This window comes from Coturnix japonica, chromosome 6 (genome assembly GCF_001577835.2).
Source record: "Coturnix japonica isolate 7356 chromosome 6, Coturnix japonica 2.1, whole genome shotgun sequence".
Taxonomy (NCBI): domain Eukaryota; kingdom Metazoa; phylum Chordata; class Aves; order Galliformes; family Phasianidae; genus Coturnix; species Coturnix japonica.
The window spans coordinates 19,044,455-19,057,846 of record NC_029521.1 but is presented as its reverse complement, the minus strand read 5'-3'; the positions used below and the strand labels follow the sequence as shown (position 1 = coordinate 19,057,846).

At 39.1% G+C, this 13,392-nt stretch overlaps 1 protein-coding gene across 1 annotated transcript in view; it reads left to right on the top strand.

Annotated features, from left to right (window-relative positions):
• The first annotated feature begins 570 nt into the window (after positions 1 to 570).
• ADGRA1 (adhesion G protein-coupled receptor A1) overlaps positions 571 to 13,392 on the top strand; it is a 241,001-nt gene continuing 228,179 nt past the window's right edge. Inside the window, exon 1 of the mRNA XM_015867228.2 lies at positions 571 to 827. Within this exon, the coding sequence (XP_015722714.1) occupies positions 607 to 827 (221 nt within the window). The 5' untranslated portion in view covers positions 571 to 606. The remainder of the gene's footprint in view (positions 828 to 13,392) is intronic.

The window sequence follows — 13,392 nt, the reverse complement described above, 5'->3', positions numbered from 1 at the left end:
ACGTGAAATACTACTGAGGAGCTCCAAAGTCACAGAGAGCCATCAGCATACAGATGCAAATGAAGAAGGCAGCTTATTAACCTGGATGATGGAACACCTTTTGACCACTGATCGCACTGCGTTCAGACAGTCACTTGGAAGTTGCACGGTAGTGCAAGGTGCTGGCTGGAGCCCTGTGCTCCCTCTTGGTCTGTGCTGTGACCTTTGCCTGTCAGTACTGGTGATGGGAAAGCCAGCTTTCTCACTTAGGTGCGTGCGCTGTTTTGCTTACAGCCAATAGGATAGCTGAGGATTTTCCCCGCCAGGGTCCCAACCCACGGCATTTTTCACCTCTTTCCCAACTCCTGGGTGCAGCATCGCTGCGGGTGGACGCGGCGGCGGGAGGAGGTCCGGGCTGCGGCAGGAAAGGAGCGGCGGCTTCTCGCAGGAGGAGGAGGAGGAAGGGGGGGGGGTCCCTCTGAGCGGAGCCGGCCGCAGCGAGAGGCGCGGCGGGGCGGGGCGGGGTGGGCGCGGGAGGCGTGGAGGGGAGCTCGCTGCCCGCGGAGCGGCGCGGATCGGTGCGTGCCATGCGCGGCGCGGCGGCCGGGGCTCGCTCGCTGGCTCAGCATGCGTGGGCTGTGCCGCCGCCTCTGCCTGGTGGCCGCCGTGCTGGGGCTGTGCGGGGGCAGCAGGAACTGCCCCGACCTCATCGTGGACCGTTGCCTCTGCGCCGCCGAGCGAGCCAAGGGGCCCGGCCGCCCGGCTCTGCGCATCAAAGTGGTCTGCAGCGGAGGCGACTTGGTGGAAACTTTGCAGCCTGCCGTGCTGCCCAACCGCACCGTGTCCCTGTGAGTACGGCCCGCGGGCAGCGCACCTGGCGGCGGGAGGGATGCGGGGCGCGGGGAGACCCCTGGGCGCGGCCGTACTGCTATCGCAGGGCCGGCAGAAACAGCTCCGAGCCCTACCCGGCTGTTTAAAAGTACATGTGAGGTTCTTTTTCTTTTTTTTTTTCTTTTTTCCTTTCTCTGTTTGGAAATACTTCTTGGCGTTATGGTCGAGCTGGGGAAGCTGGGCTTCCCCTGCTGTCAATTGCATGCTGCTGTGTGCGGTGGGTTGGGAAATGTCAGTGCTGGCAAAACCGATGGAGCTCGCCGGTGCACCTTTCTGCTGGTGGCAGAATGAACTGAGTGTCCCAGCGCTGAATGAACGGTGCTGGCGAATTGCGTGCTGTGAGATGAAGCAGCTTTCCCCTCTTCTAAACAAAGTTTGGGACTTGACATCTCCTCTCCTACCAATGATTTGTGTATAACCAATTGAAACCACCAACTCTCCAATACTGTTCTGAGTTGTAACTCAGAGTGACTCACAGTTCGATGCTTTGCTTCTTTATTTATTATTTCAAGTCACTTGGAAATAGATGATGCTATTTTGTTGCCTGTTGCACAGACTTGAATAAATGCAGTGTGCTGTTCGCGTGCTGGCAGAACTTGTGACTGTATTGCCGAGTGTAGGTGAAAGTAATGTCCCTATAAAGGACCCAAGCAGTTACAGGTCTGTGATGCTCACCCTTTAGAGTGTGCACATTTCCAACAGCTCTTTCACTGTTGAATTTATTTCTGTTGACAATTCCTGCTGTGAACATCTCTACTGTTCACTGCATTTTCTTTAAGTCAACGCTTTTAGGAGACAACTGGTAAAGATAGTAATTTATAACAGCTGGGGAGCCCATGCTGTAAATGTGCAGATGTGCTGCGTATGCTTCAGTTCAGCTCCAGCTCTGACTGCTGAGTGACTTGGTGCTGATTAGCTGTGTGCTGATTGCTCATCCGGGAGGGCTTTGCTTGTTAATGCACAAGATGTAATAACTACACTCCCAGCTAAATTTAATAGACTTTTTAAGAATCGTTTTATGACACCAACATAAGTTTTGACCTTGGTGGTAAATTCACTCCTACTTTTGTGGTTTATATAACTGGCTTTATAGTACAGACTCCCAAAAGTGTAAAAAATGTTGACACAAACTTTTTTTTTTCTCATTAGTTAAAGATCTGCAGAAACTTTTACACCCACTGTATCTACAAAGGCTTTTGTTCCTACACATTGATTTACAGAGTTGTATTTGGATTTTTTTTTTTTTAAGAAGCTTTTCCTTTGACTAAGTACCAGTAGATGAATCCAGCTGACCAAAGGATCAACAGAAGTATGTATTCACTGCAATGAAAAGAAACTCAATTGGAAACAGAAGTGAGAAAAGATGGATAGAGGAGGTGGTGCGTGTGAAGTGGTAGGTGGGAGGATTTGCTCACTTGCATCTGTGCATCAGGGTACCAAAAGCAAACATGTTGCTCTCACCCTGAATGAATACATTTCAGGTGATGCTTGTTCAGACTCGTTAAGAAGGTTATTTTTTTAAACTCACTTACAGAAAGCTGTGACCTGATAGCTGGTTAGCTGTACTTAGCTGGGACGAAACACAGGCGCCCTTGGTTTTATTCATTGGGTTTGACTCAGAGAAGTACGCAATACATTGTGTCACCTAAATGTATGGCCTTTCTCTTACTGTCTCAGTTTTTTTCTTCCTCAAAAAGCAAATTTAATGCTGAGTCTTGAAGATAAAAAGGAAAAAGTTAGAATCGGAGTTAGAGATGCAATAATTTTCAGTAGTTGGAACATACAGGTGACAAGTTGATTGAATGTGTCAAAGATTTTCCAGGAGAAGCTGTTTTTGATGAATGGAATTACACTTGTGAGATTTGGCCAGCTGAAAAAAGTAATGATAAAAAGCTCAAACAGCACCGCTCTTAGATTTGTTTTTGTAGCTGCATGGAAGACTTAGGCAAAAGAGAATACTGCAGTAGACACTGCCTATTCCCATTCAGTTTTATGGGCCCACTGAGAGAAAGAGAACTTTAACATATGGAGCATAACCTTTTGGATTGCTTTAAAAATTAAGAAATATAGAGGTGAATAAAGGAATGAACGTTCAGATGCAGCAATGCTTTTAAAAAACAGTGTAATGAATAGTAGTTTTTTTTGGCAGATTAAATCGTCTTCATATATATCAGATAGGGATGTTGCTTCTCTTTTGGAAGGGGAAGTTAAAGCCAAACTTAACTCCTATGATATCTTTGCAGAGCAGTTAACTCTGCTGTATCTCTTCAGCCATTAAGAGATAAAGTTGTAGTTCTTTACGTTTTCACTTATGTGCTTGGTAATGTTGCTTGCCAGCAAATATAAGAAGTTATGACTTGTTAGTGTAATGATTTTTTTCACCCAGCTGACCACAGACCTCAGCCAGGCTCAGTGATTCTGGCACTTTATGACATGTATGCACCAAAGGTAGCACTGCAGAAAGAAGTTCTGGAATTTTGTAGACAGTGTCTTGACTTAACATAAACTAGCATGGAGTCACTGGAGAAACGCGTATTCTTGACCAGTTGGGACCAATTATTTCTAGTGGGGAAGCACATGTAGTTTCTTGGAAATCATATGAATCAGATGAATACTAGAGCCATTCAGTGCTACCTGAGTGCTCCCAGTACTGCAGCACAACACTAGAAATAAAATCAAAATATGAGCTGATAGAGGAACTATTCCTACCCCTTTAATTTATATTAAAAAACAACAACAACAACAACAAAAAACCACACAAAGAGGTTTGTTCTGTTTTACTGGCTTTATTTAGTATTTTACTTCTCCAGAAATGGGATTCAAATGCTTGATCTGGACTGAAAGGAAAAAAAAGCTGTAACATCACAAAGTATTTATGTGCATTTTGTTAAAAGGAATTCTAAGCTGTATTGATTTGTAAGAGATATCGCTGTGCCTTGTATATCAGCGAGGAGGCAGAAGAAAGGAGTTTCTTTTCTTGATTTCCATGAAGGATGCTGCTGTGGCCTCACAAAATTCTGGGAGTTCTCCAGATTCCTCTCTGTGGGTGTAGACCCAATGAGGAAGGATCACATCCCCCCACAGTAATAGTTTTCTCAGCCACATCTTTATGGCCGAATACATGAGAATTCTTACAATGAACCAGTATTTTAGAAATTATTATTTCTAAATCGTGTGGTTGGGTTGTTGAAGTCTAACACTAGAGAAAAAGACCAACTGCAGTTTCTTTCCTCTTCTGTACTAATGAAAATGTTAGGTTTAAATTTTTGGTTGAGTTGCTGAATCCGGGGCTATGCAGAATAAGGCCGGGTTTGCCACTTTGCTTGCAGTGCAGGCTTCCTACAGTTTGAAATTTCAGGGATTATCAGTTAGGTTTTGTTCTGCATTATTCCACATACATGTGACTGTATGTCTATAAGTTACTTACTAGCTGTACTTCTTTTTTTTTTTCCTGTCAAATGGTGCCAAAGAGTTTAACCTTATAGTTCTTAGAAGTTACCGGTTCATTACAGCTCTTGATATAACTGAGCAGAATATATTTTGAAGTTATAAAGGTCGTCAGTTTCTCATAGCAACATTATTTTCCCTCCCTCCCAATTCAAAAAAGAAGTCTAACATATTAGCGGGGTTGTTATTTTTACAAATTTTGCCCACAGATATGCCTGGGTATGTCTGTTGTTTTAAATGTCATTGTAGACGGGAAAAAAATTAGGGTAGTATATGGTCATAGCAACTCTTCTATATGACTCTTCACGTTTATATCTGTGTGTTTATTTTTGATTCTGAAATTCTCTCCAACTCCTCAAACTCCTCAGATTCTCAGTTTCAGAAGGGGGCTACATGACTCCAGTGGAAACCCATAGGCATAATCCATACAGCAGGCATATTTCCATCCTCAGAGTGCTTCCCAAACATTAGCAAGCCTTCTGAAAGCAACATTCACCCCGCTTTTCTGCCCCCAAATTACTTTTATGTCACATTCATTTATGTCATGTCTACTGCTATTTATTCTAACTTATTATATTACTGTATATTTTTCACGTCCAGTCCTGAGTTTTACACTTCCATATTACTTCAGCTTAAGATACATAAATATGATTTAGTTAATGTAAGCATCTTTCTGTAAAAATATATCTAAAAAATGTTTTTTTTGTCCCTAAGAGCTTAGACTTTAAGTTAGCCAAAGCAAACAAAGCAAGAATTGAGGGAAGAACGAAGAAAAAATATTATTCATTAGTTTTATCTCCCCATCTTAAAACTTGATTTTTTTTTTCTTTAGTGGTGTAAGGTCTCATGTATTGTTGCTGGTTTCCAAATAACTGGATTCTTAAAGAATGTAGGGTAGTTCTCATTGTAAAGGTTTTCACAGAGATTTTCACCTTAGTTAACTTCCTGTGTTCACTCAAAGTACCAGGAAAAAAAAAAAAAGAATAAAAACCAAGTTTCCTGCTCCATTATTGATGGATGTATACATATTTATGTGTGCTTTTTCCAAAAGCTCCTAGAAAACAAAGTCTGTTTCTTGTGAAAGAAATTCCTATCATAAAGCAAATTGATGCAGAAGACATGGAAGGTCTGAGAGGAATGCTTGGGAAAGGCAAAACTAAGATAAAAGGAAAACAGTAGAGAAGTCTTTAGATATTAGTATAAATTTCCTTCATGGCTTAACTGGAGTGGCCACAAAATACCATAACTGAAAACATTAATTTTTCTTCATGTTATTTCTGATGAGAGGATGCCTGAGTTCCAATTAGCTTGTCTGTGTGTCAGTACTGTGAAGGACTCTGACCACTTTGAAGTACAACTTACTGTTAGCAAAGCCAATCGATGGGCATTAGTGGAAATCGTAATAAGAAAGGAGGGTAAAAAGGTTCTGCTTAGGCAGACAGAGCTTTATTTATAGATGATATTCAAAATTCCATAAATGCTGAGGTTCTTTCCCTTTTGGTTAATTCGTAAATGTCAAAGATTGAAAAAAATGCCACATCTCCTCCTGGTGCTTTAAGTTCTCAAGGTAACTTTCTCTGAGGAAAACTGTGGGAAGGAAAGAGGTGAGAATTTTTGGAAGCAGATAAAGTTATTTGCTGGTATTAAATGGTTTGTTAATTTGGTAATTTAGTATAGAAGCATAATTCTTTTTTTGTTGCATGCTGGGAAATTTGCAGTATCTTACACTTAGTTTCATTCCAGAGATATAAATAAACTTCTGAGATAGACAGGAGGGTAGCCATGCTTGTGTGTGTTAAGTGTATATCTGAAACCTATTAAAAAGTCCTAAATGAAGTTGGGGTTTTATGAGGTGGTATAATTTGGTTAGCTGCTGACCACGTTTGCCTGTAGCAGGGAGAGATTTCGCACATCACTACCTTTCTTTTCTTCTATTTTTTTTTTTTTTTTGTCAGTTACCCTAATGTTCTTAAAATCCATTTTGTTTTAATGATTAGAAGATATGTATGTGCAACAGCATCTTGCTTTTGAAGTGCAGGTACTCTCATCTGATGTGATGGCCTGGGAGAGAGAGATTTATGGATGTGGAATTTCCCATTATAGGAAGCTGTGTGAGTTGCTGCCCCTTGGGATCTAGATACTGTCAGCCTTTAAAGTGGGCAGTTCTTTAGATTTGGTAATGTGGCACTTTTTTTCTTCTTTGCAGTTTTATTTGAAGAAGAAAAACTGAAATATTTCCTCAAGATACGTTTTTTCTTTCCCTTCTCAAAACCCTGTAACAGCATGAAGAGAGGTGAGGTGATGAGGGGGTAATAGCATGGTGGAGAGAGATGTGCAGAAGGGGAAATAATTGTCCAATAACAGTTCTAATGGTCAGAAGGGAAGGGGCTGGAAAATCTTACTAACATGAAGCACATGAAGTTTAGTATTCCTATATGTTCTCTTTTTTTCTGTCATTCAGATGTTCAAAATCGCACATGTAACTGATGCTGTTCTATTATGGTCTTGCTAACACCTGTGACTCTAGAAGCCCATTTGTTCCTTTGCTATTCATACAGACCCAGAGGTACTGCCAGTACTGGGCAGAAGTAGCCAAGGAACACTGCATGCTTGTGCAAAGTGTGCCCTACTTGGGGCCCTCTGTCAGAATGTATTTTGCAGCTGTTGTATTCAGCCACACTTCACATAATCCACCCCTAGGTTCTTCACTCCTGCTTTTGCAGTACAGAACCAGCATAAATCTGTAAGTTCAAGGGCAGTCTGTCTGTACTGAGGCAGCGATTGGGTTCTAACATCCTGTAGGAAATTTCTGTGTATATGCACATGTGTTTATATATACAGATACACACACAAAAAAATATAGCTTACACACTTCCTTCATGCACATGAAAGTCAGAATTTGGTGCCAGCTTGAATTTCACCGCTTTATTACTATCAAAAATCTTTATTTGTGCTCCTTTTTTTTTGAGTCTGAAGAAAATAGATTTCTAAGCATTCTCCTTTTCCATCTTCCATATAGGCTGTAAAAAAACATTGCAGCTTCAAAAGCATGCGGGAGAATGAAAAGGTTGAGCATGTGCTGCGTTAATCGGCTCCGATTAACTCTGGTCAGTTGCAAGTTTGCTGTCTAGTTCTGGACTTCCCCAAACTAAATTGGCTAAAAACACTGTGTTGTTTATAATACTAATATTTTTTTCCATTTACTTCGGAAATTACGTAATACGGAGAAAGTTCAGGCTCGGTTCTTATTTTTGTGGCAGCATGCCATTCTTCACCCTTCTCTTAAAATCATTTCCAACTGTGTTTTCATGCCTGGGACTGATTTGGGAGTGTTCTGAAGGTACATTTAGTCATATGAAAACTGCTTTTGCATTTTCTCTTATGGTCTTACAGCCTTGTTGACAGTTTCTTTTCTGTTCTTAGTCAGATATAATCTTATCCGAACAGCAGTATGTCAAATGTATGAACTGTTCTGCCAATGAAGTAAACACCCAGTGGTTTATGGGTATTACACTCACAGACCTATTAATCTTTACAAAAACCTGAGAGTTGTTTCTAGATCATATGGAATTCAGATTTGCTGATAGATATGCATAAGCGAGCAAATTCTTTTAAACTTGCATTTTAAGCCTTACTTTGGTGTAAGTGTCTGTCATTTCAAATGGTTGGTAATAAATTCTCATAGAGGTAGAAAGGCACTGGTGTGCAAGTTCTGTGTATACAGTGAAGTAATTGTCTATGTTAGTAAGGTATCATAGTTTTTGAAAAATTTGTTGAGTCAAAGCCTCCAAATTAATAACAATTATGATTTCCCTAGTTTATTGCAGAAGTACTGTGATTTCTTCCTTCTAATAACAACCAAGGTGGTGTCTCTTTATAAGACTCTCCATTTTATGTTATGATGTAGATTACTCCAGAAGGTGTGTTAGTGAACATTTTATAGATAAACCTTTACCTTCCAAATCTATACTGTTAGGTAACTTGAGAAAAGAATGAACAAAATCACAGATGGAAAATAAAGCTACTGGTAACAAAATCAGGCTTGGAAAATTTGACGAAAAGCATATATTTGAGGAAAACAATATGCATTTCAATGTAGCATAATTTCCCAGGCAACAGTTCCTTGGATATCTGCACTTCATCATGCGTAGTATCAACTTATGTGAGAGCAGAGGGAAGGCAGAAAAGCATAACCTATGTGTTCAGAACTTTCTCAATACAATTTTATAGAAACTTCAAAGGAAGTATACTGAAATGTTAGGAAGGGTTCCTCGAAGGGAGCGTGCTAACAGCCTGGTGCAAAAAGAAAATGTACTGGCACTGAAGAAAATACACATTGCCGATACTGAGGAATCAAACTGCCTAGCTCACCTTGTATTTGCTTGCTACTGTGCATCCTGGTTAATTATCTGGCTTTCATGGGGCATTTTTTGCGTGTGGAACCATCTCCTGTTAGTCTTAAAACCTTGTAATTCTGCACTTTGCTTCTGTTGTTACTTTCTCACCTGCGCCTTTTGTATTCAGTGTTGATGTGTAATACACACTATTCTTTGCTATAGGCATGTAAGAAAATGAAAAACAAAAGCGAGCTACACTTGTCTCCCTCCTCAGCTCTTCTCTTGGTGTTCTGTATGCTCCATTCGCACTTTCCCACGTGCACTCATTTCTCCACTAGCTTTTGTACTTTCACTGGTGTGTGTTGCTGTTTCCAGCTCACAGTCTCCACCTATTTTCTGGTCTTTTATGACTTTCCAGATCTTTCTAAAACCCTCCATTACATCTTCCCTCATTACCTTTGGTCCTTGACTTGTTCATTTCTTCTGAACTTACTGATTGGAACTGAAATAAGTGAGGATATAGGTCCTCAGAGAGATCTGACTTAAGCCTTGGAGTTCAACACTGCCTGGAATTGGGGCCAGGCAGATGGAATTGATCCTATTACACAACTTTCAAAGAAGAAAAATGTAAGGACGCAGAACCAAACAGAGTTTATCATTAGAACTGCAGCCAGCAGAATGGAGAAGTCTGAATGTGGTTGTGTCAAGCAGTGTTTTCATACTGAATTGCTGCCCATGTTGCTGATAGTTGGAGGGAAATGTTGTGATGGTCAGATTTACTTCACAACCCTAGAATTGTATATTGCTCAGAAGGGAACAGAAGTCTAATTTCTAGGCTTCTCTACACTTTGTGACAACGTTCAAACAGTATTGCAACCATCCTTCCAAAACTGTGAAATGTGTATAACACAAGTAATTATAATGATATAAGATGAAATCTTGACAAATGCTGTTATTCTTGTTGCAGTTCTTGAGCCAGAAAACTAAACTTTTCAATATGTAGGCAAATCTAAACTTATGGGATTGCATTCCTTTCTCCTGTGATATAGCTAGCATTATTCACATGCTAAGTTTATCATATAGCTCCATCTTAAACTAGATCATGTTAATTAACTGTTCTCAGCAATGTCTGTACCAGCTGACAAATCCATACTCATTTTGCAAAAAACATGACTTCCCATCCACACAAAGGATGGGATGCAGAAGATGTGCACAGTCAAAATACATGATCTTTCACTGCTCAGAAATGTGTGGTCATTCCTGCAAACTTCACTCCCGGCCCAGGTCCTTGACTGACACTGCTCTATTAAATAAGCCTTTTAGAAAAACAACATGTTTTCATGGCAATAAAACAATACATGGCATTCCATCTGTGATGAATGTTGTCATTCAAGACATATTTTTTGTTAGACACTCATTTTGTGGATTGGATGTACCAACTTCTCATATAAGATTTATTTATTGTGGGAGGCCCTGATTAGGTATCTCATCTGTAGCAAGGTAGTTATATGTAAATAAGAAAGGATGGGATTTTGTCATATAATGCTTCTAGTACCTCTTCAAAGTACAGTAATGTGATTGTTTAACAGAATTTAGATTACGCGGTGCTCAGAAAATGGAATCAAGCTGTGGGAGTTACAACACCATGTATTCAGGTAGCTGTTAAACCACTGGTGCATGTAAGAATTTCTGCTGTTTTTTTTCTCTGCATTTGGTAACAGTAAGCTCTCAGAGTTAATCAGCCTGTAAGAAAAACATTTTTTGAAGTAAGGATGATGAAGCACTAAAGCAAGGTGCCCAGAGTGGTGGTGGATGCCCCCTCTTTGGAGGCACCTGAGGTCAGTTTGATGGGGATCTGGGCAACTGCTGAAGGTATAGGTGTCTCTGTTCCTTGCAGGGGATGTGGATTAGGTGGCCTTTTGGGCTCTCTTCCAATTCAAATGATTCTATGATTCTACTTTTTTCCTGCTGTTGGGAAGCCATCTGTAAGGGTAATTTTAACATTATTTATTTATTTTTAAATTGCCTGGTATTTCCTTTGTTTTCCTTTCATTTCTTCAGTAAGACGCAGCATTTGAGGTATAAATATCAGAAAACAAAGTTATGTCAGTCATAGATACTTGGCATTTGTTTTATTTATTAGTACAATTTAATGTGTACTAAATGAATGCCAATTGATGACTGTGTAAAATAAAGACTCGCTTGACATATAGCTTCCTCGTGAAGCTGTAGCAGATATAGAGGGAATGCCTTTAGCTTAAACAGAAAAAAGAAACAATGAGATCTGCTAAAAAAGGATGGTAATTTTTCACATGCTTTTCTTTGTCTTTATTTCCTCAATGAAAGGATGAATACTGAAATTCTTCACATTTGAAATGTGGAAAAAGCCCACAAAGAAATGTCGTTTATTGTTGTAAAATTCATAATTCTCTCAACTTTCTCCAAAGTTCCTTGTTATATATAACAATGTAAAGAGTCAACAATATAAATTCACAAACCATAAATTCTAAATTAATGTAATAAATTCTAATTCTGTGAATATAGAGCAAATGAAGCTATTGCATTAGAATACTTCATGCTTATTGATTGTCATTACAAATCTGTCTCTAATTAGCTATTCTTTCTGAAACAATTCTTATTAATTAATTTGTGCCTATATTTAATAACTAGTCCATTAATAAATTTTCCCATATAGTGGTCTTCAAAACAATTTGACATAGTCAGCAATTTACTCTCTAGCTCCAACATCTTTTTTATTTTTTTAAAAATAGATAAGACAGCAGTTATTGGTAATTGGACTAAGTAAAGAAACTATCCTCCATATTTTTTCATATATTCTTAATAAGAGTAAGGAAATTGACTGCTTCAGTGACCCTAAATGCTGTTAGAATTGTGTTGTTTTTTGTTTTTTTCCTGTGTGTACCTTTGAACAGCTGAGGACACTGCTTCAATATCTTCATTACGGTTATTTGGTTATAAAGGTATTTAGTAATGAGGAGGGATTAGATGCCAAACCCAAGTTTGGAATAGATTAGAGCAAATAATTTTTTAATGCTGGCTTTCCAGATCACTACTTTAGCTGAGGCAGAGCGATTGTTTTAAACAAATAAAATCCCTTATGTAATCATTTATTAAATAGCTCTGAAGTCAGGGGTTGTTTTTTATTCTTTTTTTCTTGTTGTTTTCTTTTTTTCTTTTTCATTTCTTCCTTCTCTGAAAGCAGCTGTCAAAATGGTGGCACTGAACTATTTGTTTAGTTGGTGTTTCCAAATCACTTCTTAATCTGCAAGCTTTTTCATTTGGTTGGTGTTTTTCAAATTGTAGCAGGTAATAAAGGTTCTGTACACTGAAGAACTGGAGCAGTTGCCTTTCCTATCTTTTTTTTTTTTTTTTTTTTTTCATTTGCTGCTCTGCTTGAATTTTCAGTTTTTAAATCTATAAAAACACAATACCTGGATGCCAATAATGTTTATATTTCTGCAGCTTTTCATTTGCTGCAGTCTGGATGTTTGATAAAAACATGTGAGTAGCTGTCCTGGACCATACCATAGCCATGTAGCCCAGTATCCTGTCCCTGTTGCATTTGGAAGCCTGGCGCCTAGAGCACAGTAGCACTGCAGTTTTTCCCATAAGGACCTTCCAGTTTCCAGCCCATCTTGTAGATGTAGTTCAAGTGTGTTTAATTTACCAAAATGGATTGTTCTTTTGTGTAGTCCAGCACTCCCCTGAACCCTTCCCAGATCTGCATTTGTAGCATCGCATGGCTAGAAGTGCTACAGTTTAACTACATGCTGGTAATGAATGACCTCCTTCTGTTTATGTCTGAGTTTGAAGAGTTCAAAACTCTTTCCTTGGAATTTGTTTCTGCCAGAGCTGACATGGTTATCAGACTCAGGAAAGCGGGCCATGTTCACTCTTTAAGTGGAGAGCCCATCTCTGTGCTTTTCTGGTTGTCCTTTTACTTATCATTAATCACTGTCAGTAAGCTGAAAGTCAAGGAGGAGATGAAGTTTCAAGAAATAAAATTAATTCATACTATTAATAGTATTCTTTCTTTTATGTAATTAACATTGTGGTTAACTTTGTGAAAAGAGTGGTGATAAAACTTTTTCTTTCATAACAGAAGTCATTACGTTTAACTCAACCCACGGGGAAATGCATTGGTATTGTAGAGGAAAAAAAAGAGCCCTATAAGCTCTATTCCAGCTTTTTACATTTTGGATTAATGAAAAATGAACAAAAGCCTAAAGCCAGCTTTCTCATTGGTTGGCCTAGTTTTCTCTTGGCAGATTGATAGATTTTCTTTCTTCTGTCTGTATTCCTTAAAAATAAGTGAATCTTTACTTTTCCTTGTACACTGAGGCATTTTGTGCTTTGCTTAGTTACTGGTTCTGTGGAAAGGAAAGGGAAGGTATGATAGAAAAACTATTAAAGTGCAGTAACAGCATGCCTGTGAAAATAGGATTTGGAGTACATATGTGATTTTAAAATGTACAGAGTGCTGTTGGATTGGGCTTCTTTTTTTCCATCTCAACTAAAATCGTTTTTATTGGTATTGATGGTAGCAATTTACTTTTGCAGAAAGAGCTCAGCATGTTGTTTCTGCTAGTCTCTGCTTCACTCTTGTTAAGTTTTACTTTTCTTCTGTAAGTCACTTAGATCACAGCTCTATGATTAGAATATGCCAATAGTGATTTAGTAAATTTTGTTACTGATTGTTACTAACTGATGACAGTGT